General features: G+C 36.5%; 1 protein-coding gene across 3 annotated transcripts in view; it reads left to right on the forward strand.

Annotated features, from left to right (window-relative positions):
* Window positions 1-1,590: 1,590 nt before the first annotated feature.
* The window catches only part of SLC30A9 (solute carrier family 30 member 9), a 99,917-nt gene continuing 78,272 nt past the window's right edge, over window positions 1,591-23,235 (forward strand). Inside the window, exons 1-2 of one of the 3 annotated variants that reach the window (XM_037829696.1) lie at window positions 1,591-1,814; window positions 12,847-13,014. In XM_037829696.1, the coding sequence (XP_037685624.1) occupies window positions 1,703-1,814; window positions 12,847-13,014 (280 nt within the window). In that variant the 5' untranslated portion in view covers window positions 1,591-1,702. Of the gene's footprint in view, window positions 2,437-12,014; window positions 12,188-12,846; window positions 13,015-23,235 lie in introns of those variants that run through there. The other 2 variants (XM_037829698.1, XM_037829697.1) reach the window with 2 other exon arrangements.

The following is a 23,235-nucleotide window of genomic DNA, read 5'->3' on the forward strand; positions in this document are numbered from 1 at the left end:
ACTTGGCAAGGCAATTCTACTGGAGGTTTTCCAAAATTAATATAGGGTCTAAGTCAAGTTATACCCCATCTGTACCAGGGAAGAGAAGAGTAGGAAGATACTAAGACATGGTGAGAATGTCCTTTGCATCAGCTTTGTGGTCTCCCCATCACAGCTAAGCTATTAAAATGATCTTAACAACCTAGCAAAAATATGTATTAAAATATTTACTACAAAAGGGATGCACATTCTTCTGAGAACAATTAAAAACACAGATAAGAAAAAAGAAAAAAAAATCTTGTACAAAATGAAAATAAAACATAAGAAGCCTCCAGTATTGATTAAAATGATAGTTTAAACCAGTGGCCACTTTAAGAATCCAAAGCATTAAGTTACCTGTCCCCCCCCCCACCTTTTTTAGAACGAATTAGAGTAAATGTGAATGGAAAATAATAGTTACCATAAAATTAGAGTTAGCTTTTATGTATTCTGTATTATAAAGTAAGTATAAAATAATGTTATGCTCTTAAAATCAGGAATGTAACTAATTTTATTTCAGTTTGAAATAGTTACTTTGTAGTAATATAAACAGGTTACTCAGATTAACTTTAAAACACAGTGACAAATTACAGTATAATATACCAATCACCATGCGTTCCATTTATTCCGTTAATTTATTTGTGCCAGCCATTGTTTTAGCCCCTTAGGTTCAGCAATGTACAAAACAGAAAAGCTTCCTGCATCATGGGGCTTATTTTCTATTGGGGAAAACAATAAAGGAAAAAATAACACACATACGCACAGATAACTTCAAACAGTGATAAGCTCTTGGAAGAAAAATTGAAGGTATGGGGTAGAGAATAATCGGGCCTCTTGAGCCAGGATGGTCAAGGAAGGTCTCTCCTGAGTTTGATCTAAGACCAGAACGAGCATGTCACAGGTAACATTGTGGTGATAATGTTTCGGTCTCTTTCTGAGACAAGACTGAATATTGTTCCTAAGTCTCCACACCTCCGTTTACTCGACATCTCATAAACATGTAAAGTCTTATTTTACTACTACAGACAAAAATCTGAGGTTCAGGGGTTAGTAGGGCAGGTAACTATGATTCCGACGTGTGTACTTGCTTTCCTGGTATTATTAGCACAACAGTGTTACAAGGAGGAAAACGACGTATTACGGTCGAGATTCCAAGAGTACCCACGCCTCGTTAGCCTCCCAGTGGTCTTATGCAGAAACGCTGAGGGGAGGCTCAGATCAGCGTCCTTTCTTCCTATCTTTCTTCCTATCTCCAAAACCACGGCCAAGGCATCAAGCCCTAAGAAAAAGCATGCAGAGGTCCAAAAGGTTGTCATTTCTCTCCGGGCTTTCCTGGCCACTGACATGCAAAGAATTTATAGGGTGATTTCCAATAGGCGCAAAAGTAGCAAATGCGGAACAAGACAGGGCGCACACCAAACTTTACCTGCAGCTACCTCCCGCCCCCACCGACTCGGGTCGTGAACCGAAGGCCTTGCAATTCGCGCTGCGTGTACGTCACTTCCGCTTTTTCCGCCGCGGGTGTCGCCGAATGACATTAACGTTTCCGGGTCGCTAGGTCGCCTGCTGCGGCGCAGGCGTTAGTATCCGCGGGTGGTTGGTCTATGGAGCCAGTTGCTGTCGGCGGCGGCGGCGGAACGGAGGCAGGAGGCGGTATCCGAGTAGGGGCTATTGCCCCGCCAGGATGTTACTGGGCTTGGCCGCCGCCGCTGCGTCGCACAGGTGTAGCTGGTCCTCCTTACGCCGGCTGCGTCTGCGCTGCAGGGCGGCGGCCCACGGCTCCAGCGACCGCCAGGGTGAGTGTCTCGCGCCCGCGGCGGATCCCCGCAAGTCGGACTAGAGGACCAGGCCGGCCTCGGCGCCTTGCCTCGGAACATTTCGCCCGCTTTCCCTTCTACAGTCTCAGAACTTTTCTCGCGGGTATCCGCCTTTGCAGATTAGTTTTCATCTCCTGGAGAGGCTCCTGGCAGGCCTTCTTGACCCAGGTCCCTCCTACAGAGCTAGCACGGCCACCCGCAGCTAGCAGCGTGCCAGGTTGCCCCTCCGAAGTCCAACACTTAACCAAAGCGTTAGGTGTGCATCGCTGTGCCCGCAGGTAACCCACTTGGCGAGAAATTGCGTACTCCTCAAAATTCCAGGGTCTTTTGAGGTCACTGACTCACCTTCACCTTCATTGAGCATTTTTGGCCGAGTGGATTTTCTTGCCTTGCTCTTTTTCTCATACTCCAAACTTGTTTTCTTAAGTTTCCTAAAAGGAAGAAGGAGGTTGCAAGTCATATTTACAGATCTTTCTTAACAAGGGTATGACCATTCCTTAAGTCATTGACAGAGCCCAGTTTTGGACCGAAAACCAGAGAGTTTCAGTTCTTTTGTACAGTCTTCTAAACAGCTGGTGAAAAGGTGTCACCCTGAAAAAAGGTGAGAGAATTTTCATCTCGCTCTCTCAGCATTCTTTTCTGAATGTAATTTAAATTGTCCGAGAGTTTCCAAAATAACATTGAACTTGTAAGTTCCAGTCAGGCTAGCCTCTGTTTTTACTCTCACAGAAGTGCCATAACCTAACATGGAGGACTGATAGTTATAAATGAGGGAGGAGAAATAAAGAAATTCTCTCTTAATCCAAACCCCAGATTCTTGGGATATAGAGTAGAGTAAATCCTCTCCAGAAATCATGTTTGAAAAACTTGTATCATGTTTGTGACCTCTCAATAGAAGTCGGAAGTTGTAGTCATTTAAGTTTATAAATATACCGTTGGTATCTCCTACACTGTGTAAATAAATTAGAATATATTTATATTTTTATCAGCAGTATATATAAAAACTGGATTTAAAAATTTCAAAAGGATTAATTTTAACAGCATTGTTCCATGTTTTTTTTGGTAGTTCTAGAAAAGTATAACTATTTTGAGTTTTTCCACACTGGCAATATATCTGGTTCTCTTACGAATAAAATGAATCTTTGGATTATACTATACTCCAGAATGCCCAAGTCAAGTTTCTAGTATAATCGTTCCTATAGACCATGCAGTCACAGTGTTTTAAACTTAAATTAGTTGTAGCAGGTGTTAAGTTTAGTCTAAACTGGCCTTTAAGTGTTGATTAAAAAGGAGTGAAATGCTGTAATTTGTTACTCCTATTTTCTGTAGCTGTCATCATTTTGAAAATGATCCGATCTTTGTCTCATCCATCTGTAATAAAACACAGATAATAATTACCTATCTGGCCAGTCAGAATGACTTTGCAAAGTTCTTTAGAATGTTTACCAGAAAAAATTAAAATGTGCTTTCACACTTAAAAACATTTGATAGGTTTAAAAGGTAACCTTGTTTGTGAACATTTAGTTTCAAAAATACTGAAACCTTTTTTAAAAGGGCAACAATAATTATGGCAAAGTTTTTAAATCATTTAGAAAAAGAGTAAAATTTAAGTTAGATGCATCTGAGAAGAAAAGAGCATTTGAAGAGCTTTTGGGGAAAAATACAAAAACAAACGTTTGCCTTTGTTAAGAAGAAGAATTCAGCTTATGCTTTAAAAATGCCACTGTGACTGGAAAAAGCTTATGAAAAACAAAAGAAAGGAATAATATTTCAAAGAAATGATTGTTTGATTTGAATACTTAAAAATGAGAAACTTCTGTATGTCAGAGTAACATTGAAAAAAAAAACCAACACTAAATTTTAAAGGTAAAAAGGAAAACAATATTATAGATCAGTGCTGTTCAAAAAACATAAAATGTAATTGTGTATTTAATTTTGAGTGTTCTAGTGGCAATAAGAATAAAAGTAAAATAGATAAAACTAGTGGCAATAAGAATAAAAGTAAAATAAACAGGTAAAATTAATTTTAATAGTACATTTGCTTTATCTATCCAAAATATTTCAACACATATTCAATATAAAAAGTGTTGAAATAGCTTACATTCTTTTTTTGTACTAAGTCTTTGAAATCTGGAGTGTATTTTACACTTAGAACACATCTCAGTATGGACTGGCCACATTTCAAGTGCTCAAGTAGCCAGTAATAACTGTATTGGACAGTGCAGTGATAGAGTTAATATTCCTAATGTGTAAAGAATTCTTATAAAACAGTGTATTTTCCAGTAGAAAAATGGGCAAAAGAAATGAATAGGGAGTTGATAAAGGAGTCAGGTGGCCAATAAAAGTGCAGAAATGTTTCAAATGGACCTTTAATAAGTATAGCAAAGTAAATCTAAAGGATTTACTTACTATTCATTGCCTGTGACGTTAGCTTAGTGTTTGATAGTTGTAGTACTCCATATTGAAGGTGCAGGAAAGCGGGAACTCTCTTACTGCTGATTGGGAATAGCTAGTTGAACAGCTTTTTTTTTGGAGGTTGTTGTGTCAGAGTGGATGTATTATATCCCCCAAAACGCCCTTATCTTTGATGCCATCTTGCGGGGTCAGATGTATTGGTGTTGATTAGGTTGGAACCTTGTGATTGAGTGTTTCCATGGAGATGTGACCTACCCAACTGTAAATGGCACTTTTGATTAGGATGTGACCTTTTGATTGAATGTTTCCATGGAGGTGTGGCTCCATCATTCAGCGTGGATCATTGTTGGATCACTGGAGTACTTTAAAAAGACCCACCCAGGCCCAGATGCTGCTGCAGCCTAGAGAGGAATGTCCTGGGAGAAAGCCATTTTGAAACCAGCCACGTGCCTCCCCAGCTAACAGGCCATCCTCCAGTAAAGATACCCAATTGTTAATGCCTTACCTTGGACACTTTATGGCCGTAAGACCTTAACTGTGTAACCGAATAAACCCCCTTTTATAAAAGTCAGTCCGTTTCTGGTATTTTGCATAACGGCACATTAGCAAACCGAACAGTTAGTTATTCTCTGTATAAAAAGAAATTTGAAAAGTTTATGCCCTGTACTAGTTAGGGTTCTCTAGGAAAGCAGAATCAATGAGAGGTGTCGCTCACTATAAAATTTGTAAAAGTGACTCACGCAACTGTGGGTATGCACGAGTCCAAATTTTGTAGAGCAGTCAGCAAACTGTCAACTCTAATGAAGATGTCTGATGAACTCCTCAGGAAATGAACCAGCAACTTCGACTAACTCCTCAGGAAATGAACTGGGATCTTCGAGGAACATGTTTGATGTACTCCTCAGGAAACGAACCAGCAGCTTCAACGAACTCCTCAGGAAACGCTTCACTGGCAGCCGAAGAAGAAGTGAAGGTCCTCTATCTGTCTCGCTTTAAAGTCTTCAACTGATTAATTGGATTAAATCCAGCCAATTGCATTTTCTCATTGTGGAAGACACGCCCTTTGGTGAGTCATCAGTCACAGCTGCTATTGACTGATGATTCAGTAAACCAGCCTGTTGGTTTATTAACCAGCCACAAACATCCTCACAGCAATTGTTAGACCAGTGTTTGCTTGACCAGACAGCTGGACGCTATCACTTGGCCAAGTTGACACGTGAACCTAACCATCACAGTCCACCCCTTGTCAACTTGGCAGTTATACACATCACCTAAAACCATACTTTATCTCTAAGTAGATAACAATAACAGACATATATTTTGCTTAACAATACTCCGCTGTGCAGCGTACAACTGGAAACACACTAAATCTCTCCAGAATGGGGTGCAAGTCCTTGGGTGACAGTAGCTCTTAAAATTGATTTCCTTTAGCTTAAATACAGCAAAATGAACAGTACGGGTTATGCCATATGATAAGGGGATAAGACAGAGAAGAAAGCAAAGATATTTGCTTTACGGACAAATACAAACATAATCAAAACGAGGAAATATTCATGCCATCATTGTTGTTGTTTCTGTAACTGGTCACATGGTCTAGTGATAAGTTGTTTCTGTAACTGGTCACATGGTCTAGTTCTTATTTATCACTACCTTCTTCCACTACTCATACCATGTTCCTTTTACCCTCAGTAAGCACTTCAGCTGGCCGTGGTTCTTTGCCTGGGGGGGGTGACCCAAACCTTCATTCCTGAAGTTTCTTGGCCATTGGTAGTCCTGCTTGGATTGGGTTGTTGCAGTTTTCCATTGACTTTAATCACAGGGCATGGTAGTACTAAGAGACGCCCTAGGGGATCTGCTGTATTCCAGGAAAACTCTTCTTTACTTCCATTGTGTAGTTGCATTGCTATTTCCCCTTGATAGTCAGGATCAATCATCCCAGCCAGTACAGTGATCCCCTTCCTTGCCTGTTGATTCAGAGGCATAAGAAGACCAAAGTGGCCAGGTGGCAAACTTAACTTCCAGTTCAATGGGATTATTGTTGTGTTTCCTGGGGGAAGCACTCCTCCTTTTGGAACCAAGACCTGTAGACCAGCAGAGCTTAAGCTTGCAGGGACAGGAAGCAAAAATTTACCTAGTGGATCACTAGGAGTGATAGTGAGTGGTGCCACTCCTGTTTCCACCCCTTGATTCCTGGACCCATGAATCCTGGCTATGGGAGAAACAGCACCATAGAGTGGATGCTGATTCAGAGCATACACAGCCTCCTAACCATCACATGTCCTTTGACCCAACAATTCCACTTAAAGAAATTTATCTTAAGGAAATAATCAAATACATATTAAAGTGTGTGCGCAAGTTCATTATTCACATTAATAAAAAGTTGATAACATTTATAGTTATGAAAAAGTGGAAATGTGAATAAATATTGGTGCATTTGTTATGAGCTGTAGTATATTAGCTATTTAAAAAGAGTATTTAGTGGTGTGGGAAAATACTCTTGATGTACTATATTAGGTAAAACTACAGAAAATACAGTAAGAATATATACTGTGATATTAAGAGTAAGTTTCTCTAGAAAATTTTTAACTTTGTGTTTTTCAAATGATCTACAATAAACATAATTTTAAATAATAAAAAGGTTACTTAGTTTCCATAGTAAGTATATCCTTTAAAAAAATTTGTTTGCTTTGCAATTGTGGCAGTTTCTCAAAGAATTTGAGGGGGGAGAATGCTTTAAAGACTGCATACCGAATTTATAGTTTATATACTTTTGCCTAAATCTAAAATTAATAAAAGTGTTAATTTTTATATAAAAAAATTAAACCTTTGTGTTTCATTCTTATCTCTGCTCATTTTTATTACCATAAGTAGAGTGAGAATTTAGCTTTTGTCCCACTCCCCCATCCTCTTTAAATGACTAATAACATGGACTGTTAAAAAAAAAAGACCACTTTGGCAGGCTGGCAGCATGATTTTAGGTACCTCAAGTTAATGACAGAATGTCTTATACTTAACTGTAAAATGAGTCCAATAACAATGTTTACCTCATAGGGGTTTCGTCATGATCATTTAGCAAAGAAGTACCAGGCATTGTATTGTACGAGACTGACACAGTTTCCACCTTTTTTGGGAGAGTGTTCTGCTTTGCTAAAGCTGTCATTATGCAAAATACCAGAAATGGATTGGCTTTTACAATGGGGCTTTATTAATTCACAAATTTATATAAGGCCCCATAAAGGTGTTCAAACTCGGGCATCAACTAGAAGATACCTTCACTGAAGAAAGGCCAGTGAGGTCTGGGGTTCCTCTCTCACATGGGAAGGGGCATGGCCAGAGTCTGCTGGGCCTCTCCCAGGGTTAGCTTCTTGTTTCTGCTGCTTTCTCCAAAATATCTCTGGGCTTCTGTCTTAGCCTCTCTCTCTCAACTCCTGTACGTCCTTGGTTGTTTCTCCCAGGGCATTTCTCTCTAAGTGTCTGGGGGTCCTCTCTTAGTTTCTCCACGGCAAACTCTGGATTTTATCTTGTAGCTTCTCCCCTGGTTCTAGTTTCAACGGCTTTCTCCAAAATGTCTCGGCATTTTCTCTCTAAGTGACTCTGCGCTCTCTTCAAAATGTCTCTGCCTTTTATCCTCTGGTAGAGGACCCAGTAAACTAATTAAGACCTACCTTGAATGGGCAGGGTCACATTTCCATGGAAATAATCTAATCAAAGGTCCCACCCACAATAAGCCTGCTCCTACAAGATTGGATTAGAAGAACATGGAGTACATGAAAGATTCAGACCAGATTCAGGCAGATACAGAAATAAGAAAACATATATTTAAGTACTGTAAAAGAAATAAGCAGGGTGATGGGATAGAAAGTAGCCAGAAGAGGCTACTTTAATGGATATGCTGACCTGGGGATCCACCTTTTCTGAGGAGTTGATGGCTGAGCCAAGACATGAAAGATGACAATGGGCAAGCCAGGTAAAGAGCTGGGGAAAGAGCAATCTGAGTAGAGTAACAAGGAACTGTGAAGACCAGATAAGTTATATTCGGGAGCAGAAAGAAACCTGTTGTGGCTGGTGTAAGGTGATACGAAATAAGGTTCGAGAAGTATCAGGGCTTCTCAGGTTATGGGTTAAAAAAAAAAAAAGGCAGTGTTTTTAAAACAAAATGCTGTCTACTGTGTGGAGAATGGATTGGAAAGGGGAGAGTCAGAATAAGGACATCACAGGGGCTCTGTAGTACTTATCTAGGCAAACAAGATTGTGATTGGGCCAGGTGGTTAGCAGTGGAAATGGACAGAAGTGGTGGGTGTGAGGTATATTAAGGAGTATAATATGTGTTAATATAGTTAAAGCATTTAGTGTATAATGTCTGGCACTTGCCAAATCCTTAGTATGTTAGATATTGTTCTTGTTTTTACTTTTTCTATTTTCCAGACGTGAATTAAGCAAGCAAAATGAGATTTACCCCAAGAGACAACATAGCAGGGGAGTTGCTAGCATCTCTTGTTTTTCCCTTTTGCAAAAGAATGATTTCCTGTTCTGATTGCCTGTTACTTAGTTATGGTGACAAATAGTGTCAGCAGTAGTCATCTAGGCTGAGCTGTTTTGTCTAGGTCAAACTTTTACATGCTAGATGATAAGGCATAAAAGAGACTTTCCTGCATTTTGAGCTAGCCAAAAGAAAACAAGTAAACTAGAGAGAGTCACTGTGTTAATATTAGACTGTATCATAGATTCTGATAAGGTTAATAAGAATTTGATGAAGTCCTACATAATTTATCAATGAATTTATTTTTAGTTTATTTATTTTAGGCATACTGTGAAAACACAGAGAAGCATAAATTATAGAGTAACAATTATGCATAATCCAGATATTTCACCATTCTCATTTTTAATAGGTGAAATCATACTGTATAATTTCCTTCCTGCTTTTTTACACTTAATGTTACAACCTGAGTGTTTTCCATATTACTGAAAGATTTTAGTGAGTACATAATGAAAATACAGGGATCTGTTTTGACTTAATAATTTTTCTTAACAGGAATTAGGGAACATCTAAGTTCCCAATTTTTGCTATGATAAATAATACCATAAAGAACAGTCTTTGCATTCTATATTGTGTATTTTAAATTCAGTCTTAGTAACCTTTAAAAATAAGCGTAACAACTTTACTTTTTAATATCTCAGTGCTTTAGAAATTATGGAAAAAAATACTGAAAATAGTCTGTTTAGTAGGGAGGCTGACCTCCGAAGTCAGGCCACAAGCTTGACTCTGGCTGTTAAATTATCCAGAAGTAAAACATTCCAGACTGCATGGACTCTTTTTGTTTGTTTTTAGTTATTATTGTTGCAGAAGCAACATATATAGTAGATTTTGCTTGGAGGAAAGGAATTTCTTCTTGTTGTTAATCTGAAAAAGAAGGATCAATTTGCCCTGAATCCTGGATTAAGTGGTAGGTGACAAACCAGATTTGGGACAGAGGATAAGTGGTGATCAGTAGCAGTGATCATTAGGAGCAAAGAGGCAATAGCAATGAGTCATTGTTGTGACTAGACTGATGACAAGATACCAATAGCTCTGCAGTCCTGGTAAGGAAGCAGCCTTTATTACACAAGCAATACAATGGTTCTTATTCCAGCTGGTAGAACAGTGAGTGCCCAGCTTAAAGACTAATCTATATGTGGCTTATTTTAGATGTCACTTTGAACAAGGTTATTAATGGTAGGTAATACTCTTTACTATCTTTCTGCCTTCTAGAATTAATTGATGAAGTCAGTCATTCATTTAACAAATTGTGGTTTCTACTGCTAAATGTTAGGTATTATATTTGTTTTACTAAATGAAATGTGGCCCTGGATATTTTTTAGAATATGAAATGTAAAAGATAGTAATATATCCTGCAATTTCTGTGCAGTTTTCAATCTTGTATTACTATAAAATGTGTACGTTTAAAGTTGCTGATACCTGAGATTCAACTGAAGGTAAAAGCTAAGGACTTATCAAAGCACCTAGTAAGAACACTATCAAGATTACCAGAATCAGTTTGAGCCTTAATAAAAATGATGACTAAAATGGATTGAAATACATCAAATAATGTTTAAATCCATGAAATCACAATGAAGCACATACTCAAACTAATTTGTCACCATTGTTGGATGTTATGTAATGAACATATTATTTTTAGTATTGGTAAATAAAGAGAAAGAATTAAGCATTTAGTCTGATTTTCCTGTGTAAGCTGTACCTCTGGGTAACCAAATAAATGAGGGGAAGTTTCTCTTTGTAGAAGTATTCTGACTAGTAAAGGGAAAAGTTGGAATATCACCGTTTTGTAACCACCTAATAATTAAAGTGTCCTAGGCATTGTCACTATTGTGACAAGAGGCAACCAGATATTTTATGGTTCTGGTGAAAGAACTCATCACTACTTAGAAAGTAGTCTTGTCCTAAAAAAGTGAACCTGAATTTGGGTAAAACCTTTGCATCCATCAATTTATAGAAAGGGTAAAGAACAGAAAAGTGGGTAAATAACATCATGGAAATTCAGTCACCAAAATTCAGCCTGGTAGACTACAGACAAACAACCTGGTTTCTTCAACATAAAAATTGGAATAAAAATTCCATCCTCGATTTTAAAAGAGACTTAAAAGACAACTTAATCAATCACAGTACGTGGACCTTGTTTGAATCTATTCAGAACAAAAACTGGAAAAAAGTGCTAACAGTTAAATCACACCAGAAATTTGATGTTAAAAAGGTTCTTGTCTCAGAAATACATACTGAAATATTTATGAATTATGTCTGAGATTTGATTCAAATTAATATGGGGATGGGAGGATATTTATGTAGGTAGAGGTGAAACAGGATTGGCCATGAGTTGATAACTGTTGAAGGTGGGTGATGGGTACATGGAGGTTTATTATACAGTTTTCTCTACATTTGCGTGTATTTGAACTTTTCCATAATGAAAAGCTTTAAAAATTAAGGAGAACCTTGAAATACTCTGAAATCAAGTCATGGAAGCATCATCATCTTCTGAAGAATGAGTTTTAGGCTGTGGAATAATCCCTCTTTAAAAGACACTTTAGCACAACCTCTATGAAAGTATCTCGGTGGTGGGTGAAGAAAAAGTATTGGTAGCTTATTGCGTTTGTGAGATAATAACCACACAAGATTTTGAAAAGGGATGACAGGTCAGAACACCAGTGGCAGTGGTGCAGAACATACTTTTCTAGAGGGTGAGAAACCCATTTAGAAGAGTTTGCTAAAGCAAATTCACTAATTTGGCTAGGAGGCTATATGTTTTAACATGCAGGAGGATACTGCTATATTTACTTCAGCCAGTCTCGAAGAAATAGAGGCAAATGACCAAAAAGCATACTGGGCCTTCAACAATTACTTGCTAACTAAATGAAAGAGTAAGTTAATATGAGAAAGTTTTTCCAGAAAATTTCCAAACCTGAGATTTGGGTGAATACTTAGGCTGCCTTACAGCCCTTAACAATCTTCAAATTATCTTCAGCTTTCACAATAACTTATGTTCCTGATGAATTATGAGTCATTAAGAAAAGGTTTATTTTTCTTTATTTCAGGAGGCATATATCTGCGCACACACATAGATAATAATTTTGGGAGATCGTTATTAAGCAGTTAATTTCTGACTCCTAAATGCTTAAATTCTTGGAAAAACTTAACTGTCTCTAATGATACAGTTTCATAGTTTCTCTAAAACTTTAGAAAATATGTGAATTATATTTAGACAAGATTTTTGAGTTCTTTTAACAAGGGGAATCCTGAGTACCCATAATTTAAAAAAAAGGATCATATGAGAGTAGAAACAGTTTACTTTTCTAGCAGCTCAGTGCAATTGTGGAATATTATTTTCCTCCCCTTGTGTTTCAGCCCTCCAAAACCCACAGTCAACCCAGATACAGCAGCTGAAGTGGTTTGTAATTAGTCTTCTATTCTTCCCTCAATTAAAATTCCCTGTACTGAGACATCCCACCAAATGTTGATCTAATTATCTGATTTAAAAAATAGGTGACATGGAGTATGAATGCCTGATTAATATAATTCACTTATTAATTGTGAAGTGAAAGAGAAATGAATCTCTACTTAGCAAAATGAGAACAGAGGGTAATTTTGAGGGGGAAGCCCTTCTGACCTCCCTCCCCAAAGAGTTCTCTTTGTTCTGAAAAGCATATTATACCATATTTTTTTTATTAGCTTGCAACAAGCTTACAAAATAAAGAGCATCTACTGTATGCCAGCAGCCTTTCAGAATAGCAGAATAATATGAATGTTTTAATTGATTTTATATATTTATGAAGTTTCCATATAAATATATTTACCAATTAATGAATATTTCTCTCATTTTTTCTTTACGAAATGTAGTCCCTATATATATGGCGGTGGGGGGGGTGCAGTGGTTGATAAAGACCTCTAGCGGTGAGAGTGGTTAGGCATCCTGTGTTTAGGTATCTTGTAGCATAAAAGTTTTATTATTATTTTATTTTGTAAAATAATTCTCTCTGATTTGTTTACTTTACATAGACGTCCTTATTGTGAGTTTGTTTGAAATTAAAATAATTTTTTTTCTTTTAGAATGGCACAACTTAGTGACATTTGGAAGCTTTCCAAACATGGTTCCTTGTAGTTACTCATATATTTGTACAGTGAGTCAAGTAAAGTTATATTCCACAAATGTTCGTAAAGGAGGACAGGGTTCACCGACTATCAGAGTAGAAAAAGTACCAACGTTTGATGAAGCAGGTATGTATAAATTTTTACAAACTATCTTTTTCTGTTTACTGGAATAGTTTGTGCAGGAGTATCATTCTTTGAACGCTTGATAGAATTTACCTGTAAAACTATCTGGACAGGTGTTTTCCTTGTGAGGAACTTTTAAATTGTTGCTTTAATTTTTAAAATTGTTATAGAGTTATTTAGGTTTTCCATTTCTTTTTTGTGACTAAGTTTTAGTACATTACTTTTTTTCCTAGGAATTTATCCAGTTTATCTAAGTTAAAATTTATTAGCATAAAGTTCATAATATTCTCTATTTATTCTCAATAGCATATATAGTTCTGTCTCTTCTTTCATTCTTAATGATTTTTATGTCTTATTTTGATTGATCTTTTCAGAGTTTTTTCTTTTCAAGTGTCTTTGGAGTTCTATTTTTCCAAGTGATTTTTTTATTTTGCACCTTCATATTGTATGTTTCCTATTTGATTAATTTCTACTCTTACCTTAATTATATCCTCTGTTCTACTTTCTTTGTATTTATTCTGCCATTCTTTTTCTACTGTAAGTTAACCATTTTGCTTATTAATTTTGAGCCTTTCTTTTCTAAAGTAAGCTTGTAAGCTATGACAGCATATTCTACAAGTTTTGGTACATTGTATTCCAATTTTTTTTAGTTCTAAATGTTTAATAGTTTCCATTATGGTATGGTTCTTTGACTCTTCAGTTGTTAAAAGTGCATATTTCAATTTTTAGATGGATGAAATTTTCTAGTTATATATTTGCCACTGTTTTTTAACTTATGTATTGTCAGAAAATGTGATCTGTATGATTCTAGCCTTGAAATTTGTCGAGACTAACTTTTGGTTTATTACATGATTTATGTGGCCCTTGTGTGCTTGAAAAGAATGGATAGTGTTGATTGCTGTGTGCAGTGTTTATGTGTGTCAGATTCACTGTGCTTTTTTAGATATGCTGTATATTTATAGCTCCATATTCTGCTTTGTTTTTTTAAATCCATTTTTACCAAGAGAGATGTTAGGTTATTCCACTCTCATGGTGAGTTTGACCATCTTTCCTTGTCGTTCGGTAAATTTTTGCTTTATATATTTTGAGGCTATGTTCTTAGATATATACAGCCACAGAAGGAGTTGCTCAAAGAATATAAACTTCAACAAAAGTTGTCAGGGGATAACCTGTGTGTTTACTTATTCCAGAGGTCCTGTTTTCACTTTGTTTTTGGGCTCTTCAGATTCCTTCCCTTTTTGCTAGCTCAGCAGTACATTTAAAACGATTTTGTTCAGAGTATCTCGTCTGCCATGCAGCATCAAAAGGAAGTCCTTTATACATTTATTCATTAACTTATTCAAGAAGTATTTATTGAGCACTTTTTATATGGTAGCCAGTGAGAATGACTTTATGAGTTCATATTTTCTCTTATTGCTAAAGCCAGAAAATTAAACAAACAACGATAATACTGTATAGTAAGAACTGTGATAGGGGAAATGCAGCATGCTGCAGTGTACATGAGAGGGACACCTAACTAAGTTTTGAGTGGTCAGGAAAGGTTTCCGTAAGGAAGCGATTCCTAGTTAGGGATCTGAAAGAAAAGTCCCTATTCAGTGTGGTGAATTGTTGAGAAAGGCGGTAAAACTGCAAATAATTTAGTGTGTCTGGAATAGTGCATAGAGGACCTGGTGGTAGGGTTGGTAGTGGTAAAGACATGAGACTCAAGAGGTAAGCAGTAGTAAGGTCAGGATCTGCTGCAGGAGTATGGAATTTGTTTTGTAGGCAATGGGAAGTTCTTCATCAGATTGAACATTTTAGAAAGTAAACTAGTTGCAGAATGGATAACAGATTTCAAAGGAGAGGGACTGAAAGCAGAAGCTGAATAAGGGTATAGACCGGTCTAATGACAATAATTTTTTAAAGGAGTAGATGAACTCAAGAGATTTGAAAAATTAAGACTTACAATTAAATTTGGGTGATGAAGGAGAGGGTCAAGTAAAGGGCAGTCCCTCGTTTCTGGACTGGGCAATTGGGTAGATGTGATTACATTGATTTCTAAAATTAGGAATACCAAAGTTAGAGATATTTTGATGAGAATATTATAATTCAGTTTTGGACATCTGAGTTATAGGTGCCTCTGGGACATCTTAAAAGATGACAGGATGACCAGTAGGTGGTTGGGTGTACTGATCTCCTACTCTGAGACTTCATCATCTCTTACCTGGATTACTACAAAAGCTTTTTTACTGTGTCTGTTTCCACTTTTTTGTTTTGTTTTGTTTTGTTTTGTTTTGTTTTGTTTAGGTATATTCACGTACCGTACAGTCCATCCAAAGTATAGTCAGTGACTTTTAGTTTAATCGCAGAGTTGTGCATTCATCACCAAATCGATTTTAGAACATTTTTATTACTCCAAAAGGAAAAATCTCATACCCCTTGGCAGTCACCTCTCAATCCTTTTATCTTTCCCAATTCCTACATAACCGTTAATATAATTCTGTCTCTATAAATTGATTTATATTTATACTTTATTTAAATGGAATCATACAATATGTAGTACTTTGTGTCTGGTTTCTTTCATGTATGTTATTCAGCATAATGTTGTTTTTAAAAAAATTAGTTTTTTTTTCTAATTAGAGAAGTAGGTTTACAGAAAAGTCATGTAAAATATACAACATTCCCATATATATGCCCCTTTATTAACACTTTGCATTGGTGTGGTAAATTTGTTAAAATTGAAAGGATATTAAAATCTTAGTGTTTGCTGTAGTCCATAGTTTACATTAGGTGTATTTTTTCCCATATACCACCCTATTATTAACACCTGGTAATAGTGCTGTACATTTGTTAATAATTCATGAAAGAACATTTTTATATTTGTACTATTAACCACAGTCCATCATCCGCAACAGGGTTCACTGTGTTACACAATTGCATGTTTTATCTCCTAACTGTCCTTCCAGTACCATACATGACCCAAAACTTCCCCTTTCAGCCATTCACAGCATGATTCAGTGCTGTTAAATATACTGATGATAATGTGCTGCCATCACCACTATCCATTTCCAGACATTTACAATCAATCTAAACAGAAATTTTGCACAAATTAAGTATCAGCTCTCCATTCTTTACTCCCATTCTGGTAACCTATATTCTAGATTCTAACTTTGTAAGTTTGGTTAAACTAATTAGTTCCCATCAGTGAGATTTTCTTTTGTTGCTTGTGCTTTGGGTGTAAAGTTTAAGAAACTATTCTCTACCACATAATCTTGAAGATGCTTACCTATGTATTCTTTTAGGAGTTTTATAATTTTGGTTCTTATATTTAAATCTTTGATCCCTTTTGAGTTAATTTTTGAGTCCCTGCTTTCAGTGTTCTGGGTATATACCTCGCAGCTGGATTGCCAGATCATATGACAATTCTTTACTTAGCTTCCTGAGTAACTGCCAGACTGACTTCCATGGCAGCTGTACCCTTTTGCATTCCCACCAGCGGTGAATGAGTATTCCTATTTCTCCACATCCTCTCCAAGAGTTGTAGTTTTCTGTTATTAATAGTGGCCATTCTAATATGTGTGAAATGCTATCTCATTGTGGTTTTGATTTGCATTTCCCTAATAGCTAGTGATGTTGAGCATCTTTTCCTGTGCTTTTTACCCATTTTTATTTCCTCTATGGGGAAAGGTCTATTCAAGTCTATTGGTTATTTTTAAGTTGGGTTGTTTGTATTTTTATTGTTGAGTTGTAGGATTTCTTTATATATTCTGGTTATTAAACCCTTATCTGATAGGTGGTTTCCAAATATTTTCTTCCATTGAATAGGCTGCCTTTCCATTCTCTTGACAGTCCTTTGAAGCACAGAAGTATTCAATTTTGAGGAGTTCTCATTTATTTATTTTTCCTTTTGTTGTTTGTGCTTTGGGTGTAAAGTTTAAGAAACCATTGTCTACCACAAGATCTTGAAGATGCTTACCTATGTTTTCTTCTAGGGGTTTTATAGTTCTGGTTCTTACATTTATGTCTTTGATCCATTTTGAGTTCGTTTTTGCATAAGTTGTGAGATAGGGGTCCTCTTTCATTCTTTTGCTTATAGATATTCATTTCTCCCAGCACCGTTTGTTGAAGAGATTTTTTTTCTACCAGTTGATTGAACTTGGAAGCCTTGTCAAATATCATTTGACTATAGATGTGAAGGTCTATGTATGAAGTCTCATTTTGATTCCATTGGTCAATATATGTCTTTTTGTCAGTACTATGCTGTTTTAACCTCTGTAGCTTTGTAAATTGCTTTAAAGTCAGGAAGTGTGAGTCCTCCAACATTGTTCTTCTTTTCAAGATGTTTTTCACTATTATCCTTCCAAATAAATTTGGTAATTGACTTTTCTGTTTCTACCAAGTAGACAGTTGGAACTTTGATTGGGATTGCGTTGAATCTGTAAATCAGTATGGATAGAATTGACATCTTAACAATATTTAATCTTCCAATCTATGAACATGGATCTCTTCCATTTATTTATGTCTTCTGTGATTTCTTTTAGCAGTGTTTTGTAGTTTTCTCTGCACAAGTCCTTTACGTCCTTGGTTAAATTTACTCCTAGATATTTGTTTCTTTCAGTTGCTATTGTAAATGGAATTTTTTTTCTTGATTTCCTCCTCAGATTGCTCATTACTAGTGTACAGAAACACTACTGATTTTTGTGTGCTTATCTTGTATCCTGCCACTTTGCTGAACTCATTTATTGGCTCTGCTGGCTTTTTCTGGACTTTCTATATATAGGATCATGTCATCTGCAAATAGAGAAAGTTTTACTTCTTCCTCTCCAATTTTAGCACACTGTTGAGTAACAGTGGTGACATTGGGCATCCTTGTCTTGTTCCTAATCTTAGAGGGAAAGCTTTTCATCTTTCACCATTAAGTATGATGTTAGCTGTGGGTTTTTCATATATGCCCTTTATCACATTGAGGAAGTTGCCTTCTGTTCCTGTCTTTCAAAGTGTTTTCATCAAGAAAGGATGCTGAATTTTGTCAAATGCTTTTCTGCATCAATTGAGATGATCATGTGGTTTTTCTCCTTCGATTTGTTAATGTAGTGTATCACATTAATTGATTTTCTTGTGTTGAACTACCCTTGCTAACCTGGGTTAAAACCCAGTTGATCATAATGTGTAATTCTTTTAATGTGCTATTGGGTTCAGTTTACAAGTGTTTTGTTTAGGAGTTTTGCATCTGTATTCATTAGAGGAATTGGTCTGTAATTTTCTTTTCTTGTAGTACCTTTATCTGGCTTTGGTATTAGGGTTATGTTGGCTCCATAGAATGTGATAGGTAGTGTTCATTTCTCTTCAGTTTTCTGGAACAATTTGAGCAGGATTGGTATTAATTCTTCTTGGAATCATTGGTAGAATCCACCTGTAAAGCCATCTGGTCCCAGGCTTTTCTTTTTGGGGAGTTTTTTTTTTATGCAATTTTATTGAGGTATAGTCACACACCATATAATCCATCCAAAGTTTATAGACACTGGCTTCCAGTGTCTTCACACACCATGCACTCTATCCTAAGTGTGCAATAAATGGCTCTTGGTATAATCACATAGTTGTGCATTCCCCATTACAGTTAATATGAGAATATTCTCATTTCTTCTGAAGAAAAAAAAATCCATACCCTTTGTATCCCCCTGTTGATATTTAACTTTGGTATAGTGCCTTTGTTACCTTTAATACAAGAATATTAAATTGCTACTGTTAACTATAGACCTTAGTTTACATTAATCGTATTTTTTTCCCATATACCACCCTATTATTAACACCTTGTAGTAGTGATGTATGTTTGTTGTAGTTTTCTTATATTTGTACAATTAACCATCATCATTGTCCACTCTGGGTTTTGCTAAGTTATACAGCCCCATCCCAGATTTTATCCTCTAGTTTTCCTTCTGGTGACATATCTGTCCTTCCTCTTTCAACCATACTCATGCACAGTATTTTTAATTACACTTACAGTATTGTACAACCATCACATGGTATTGTGCTATCCATTTCTGAACCTTTACAATCACTTATTGAACATTCTGTACTCCTTAAACATTGATTGCCCCGTCTCTGCCTTCTTTCTATCTCCTCATAACCCATACTTTCTACTTTGACTTTCAGAGTTTGCTCATTATAGTTAGTTCATTCAGTGAGACCATACAATATCTTACTGTTTGTTTCCAGCTTATTTCACTTAACATAATGTTCTCAAGATTCATTCATATTGATGCATGCCTTCATTCCTTTCTGCAGCCACACAGTATTCCATCATATGTATGCACCACAGTTCACCTTTTCGTTCATTGGACTACCTCCATCCATTGGCAGTCATGAATAATGCCACCATATACATCGGTGTGCAGTTTTACCAGATAAAGAATTCTTTGCTGGCAATTTTTCTCTTTCATTACCTTAAATATATCATACCACTGCCTTCTCACCTCCATGGTTTCTGATGAGAACCAATACTTAGTCTTCCCTTGTATGTGAAGAATTGCTTTTCTCTTGCTGCTTTCACAATTCTCTCTTTATTTTTGGCATTAGACATTCTGATTAGTATGTGTCTTGGAGTAGGTCTGTTAGAATTTATTCTGTTTGGAGTACATTGAGTTTCTTGGGACATGTGTATTTATGTCTTTCATAAGAGTTGGAAATTTTTGGCCATTATTTCCTCAAATATTCTTTCTGTCCCCTTTTCCTTCTCTTCTCTTCCTGGGATACCCACAACACGTATGTTTGTTTGTGTCTTACTGTTCAAATCCCCCCCTGAAACTCTGCTCAGTTTTTTTCCTTTCTTCTCTCTATCCTTCCTTCCTTTCTGGAATATTTTGGTTGTCTTGTCTACTAGTTCGCTCTTTCTTTCTTCTGCCTATTCACATCTGCTATTGTATGCCTTTAGTGTGTTTTCAATCTCTTCTGTTGTGCTTTTCATTCTTGTAATTTTTGTTATCTTTCTTTTTACACTTTCTAATTCTTCTTTATGCTCACCCAGTGTCTTCTTAATATCCTTTATCTCTTTAGTCATATTTTCCTTCATCTCCTTGAATTGATTTAGGAGATTTGTTTGAATGTCTTTGATTAGTTCTAAATTCTGTCTCCCCTCCTATGTTTAATTTGTTCCTTTGACTGGCCATAGCTTTCTGTTTTTCAGTATACTTTATTTTTTGCTGATTTTTGTGCATCTGATTATCTTGAGTTTATTCTGAAGGTCGGTTTCTCTGTCTTGCCTAAGGTTTTTATTGCTGATTGGCTTTGTGTTAAGGCTCTTCTTGGAGGAATATCTCCCTGGGCAGGACTTTCTTGGAGGAATGTCTCCCTGGACAGGACTTTCCCAAGTTAGTATTTACCATCCCAAAACAGGGCCCGGAAAGATGCCCAAAAGCCTTTTTGATGACTCCCCATAGCTGTGCTTTCCTGACCGGTTTAGAAGATGGTGCCCTTCAGCAAACTCTTGCCTGCAGACCTGAGGAGGCCCTGAGTCTTTAAACTTCCAGATGCCCCACCCCTATTGGGGTTGGTATTGGAACAGTGGCCGCAGCTTTTCCTGTCCAGGGTGGGCTGAAACAGCAGCTCAGAGCAGGGGTCCGGTGATCTGAATTCACTGATCAAAAGTCATTATCACTGCTCAGCCATGTCCACCTCCAATGCATTCTTGGGGAATAGGATTTCCGTGTCCTTCACTGTCCACAGCAGCCAGCCAGCTACCGAACCTTGGGGGGCCCTGCCTTGAGATTGGGGGATGGGTGCCCGCAGCTGCTTTGGAATGAGCTACTTACTTTCGACAGTGCCCTCTTTATGTGGCTGGCCTCTTATGGTCATCCACATTTTAGCTTAAATGTAATCTCTGCACAGAGGCATTCTTTAACCACTCAATCTAAAGTAGCCCTGCAGTCAGATTTTACTATTATGTTAATTTAATTCTCTGCGTAGGTAGCATTCAGTACTGTCTGATATTTTCATTATCCACTCCTACCATTCCCCACTTGTTTGCAAACTCATGACAGTAGGAAACTCAGTTACTGGAGCAATGGGTTTGCACATAGTAGGAGCTTAATAAATATTTGTAAGTGAATGAATGCATAAAGTGTTCTGACCTGGAAATAAACATTTAGGAGTTATGAGCTATACATAGTTGGCAACTGAAACCATGGGTATTTGTGACTGTCCAGGGAAAGTGTGTAGAGTGAGAAGATAAGATCTAGTGACACCCCAGTAAGTGAGGGGCAAGGGGAAGAAGAACTTGCAAAGGAGACTTGAGGAAGAGTGGCCCAGAGAGGTTGGAGAAAAACCAAGAGTATGGTATCAGGAGAAGAAAAGATTTGGAGAATAATAAATATTTCAAGACTATCTTTCCTTCAGTTGGATGTCCTTTACAGAAATGCTTTACCTATTTCTTTAGAAAACTGTTTTTCATCCTGTTCCCTGATCATCCTTTTGGGCTTACTGGGCAGTTTTAGTTAATTTTCCTTCCTTTGTGGTGATGGAGAACTGTTGGGGTAAACATTGATTGAGAGTTCAATGTTTGGATGAAGGAATAGAGAATATAGCAAGTCTGTAAGTTCCAGAAATGAGCATATTTATTAAACCACAGTAAAGACAGAAGAAACAGGTGATAAAAATAGTATAATTAGAGGTAAAATACATTTTATTGCTCTTCTGAGGTGAACATAGACACAGGCAAAATATTTAACGTTGGTTGTACTTTGCAGAATGATTTGATATTGAACTCCATGAATTGGGTTTGTTTTCTTCTTCGAATGGAATCAAAATGTTAGTTTATTTTCTTATATTAGAAACATATTGTTTGTTGTTGGTTTTATTTTGGGCTCAGTTTTTTCAAGATTTGCTTAAGCCAAATTAGACTTGTTAGCCATCAGATAGACAGCAAGTAATTTCTTGATTGAAAGATAATTTGTATATTTAAGGGTTTGAAATTATTTGACTTTTGAATAATTCAAATCACATGATAAAGTTGGAAACAGCTCATTAACAGCAGAGACTTGCTAAGGAATCCTTAAGTTTTTAAGGAGCATTCAGATGTTTTAAATTTTAGTAAAATTAATTTTAATTTTGCTAATGATAGCAGATGTGTGGCAAATATCCAGGGTTGAGTTAAAACAAAATGTCAAGTGATATTCATGGATAGAATGTCTGGTTACTTATTGAAATCATAAGTATTCTATTTGAATGATATGGTGAAGGTTTATTAAGATAGTGATGTGCAAAATAAGTATTCATATATGTGTTTGCACCATTTACTAGCATTTCTCACTTGTAATTTATAACACTATATAATTAGTAACGTCTCGACAGTTTGTAATGAGAAGAATATCCAGAAATACCAGTCTTAGAGCAATTCATTTTATGTGATTTTGTTGAATGACTTTTGATTATTCTGGAAAGGAAGAATTTGTATGAAACTTTTGCTGGTAGATTTCAGTTGTTCTGACACTAGGTGAGTGTTGAAATCTTATTACTTCACCCCATTCCCTTTATACTTTCTCTGTTTTGTTCTCTGTTCCCCAAGGCATAATTTTAAGAAATTGATGTATAGATTCTATAGAAAAGATGCTTTAGAATTTGCTTGCTGTATAGCTCAACAAAAATAACATCATAATACTCATTTAAATATTTGGCGTCAAATTTTAGAAGCTATAGTTTTTAATTAGAAGTGTGTTAAGCCTATCTTGAATTTACAAACATGCTATCATTTTATATTTAGGATTTTGTGAATAGTTATAATAAAGCCTTCTTAGATTTTCTTTAAATGTTTTAGGTATGAAAACATACCATATTTAATAATTTCTCCAGTGGTTTTTGCTAAAAAAATTGTGAAAGATATACTAAAAATTATGTGTAAAACACTTTGCATTTATTTCAGAGAGTTTTGGTTTTGTTAGTCTGCTGGCATGTAATTCCTCTATAAAAGCCTTCAAAGGAGGTAGATCAATGGATAGGCAAAACATTTGATCAAAATGGCATTGTGAGTATGTGCTTCAAGGCATCCATTCTCCTTGGGTTGATGGATGAAAATAGAGAAAATTGTAGATAGAGCTAGACTCAAGAAATGAAAACCATTCTGTGCCCAAGAATGGGTCTGAAGCTGCCATGCTCTTGGTCTGAAATCAGGTAGTGGTAGCCAAGAGTTTGACTAGCTTGGGGTAATGGATTAAAAAAGTGCTACATGCATAGCCTGGTATTGGAGTCAAGCTC

This window comes from Choloepus didactylus, chromosome 3 (assembly GCF_015220235.1).
Source record: "Choloepus didactylus isolate mChoDid1 chromosome 3, mChoDid1.pri, whole genome shotgun sequence".
Lineage (NCBI taxonomy): Eukaryota > Metazoa > Chordata > Mammalia > Pilosa > Megalonychidae > Choloepus > Choloepus didactylus.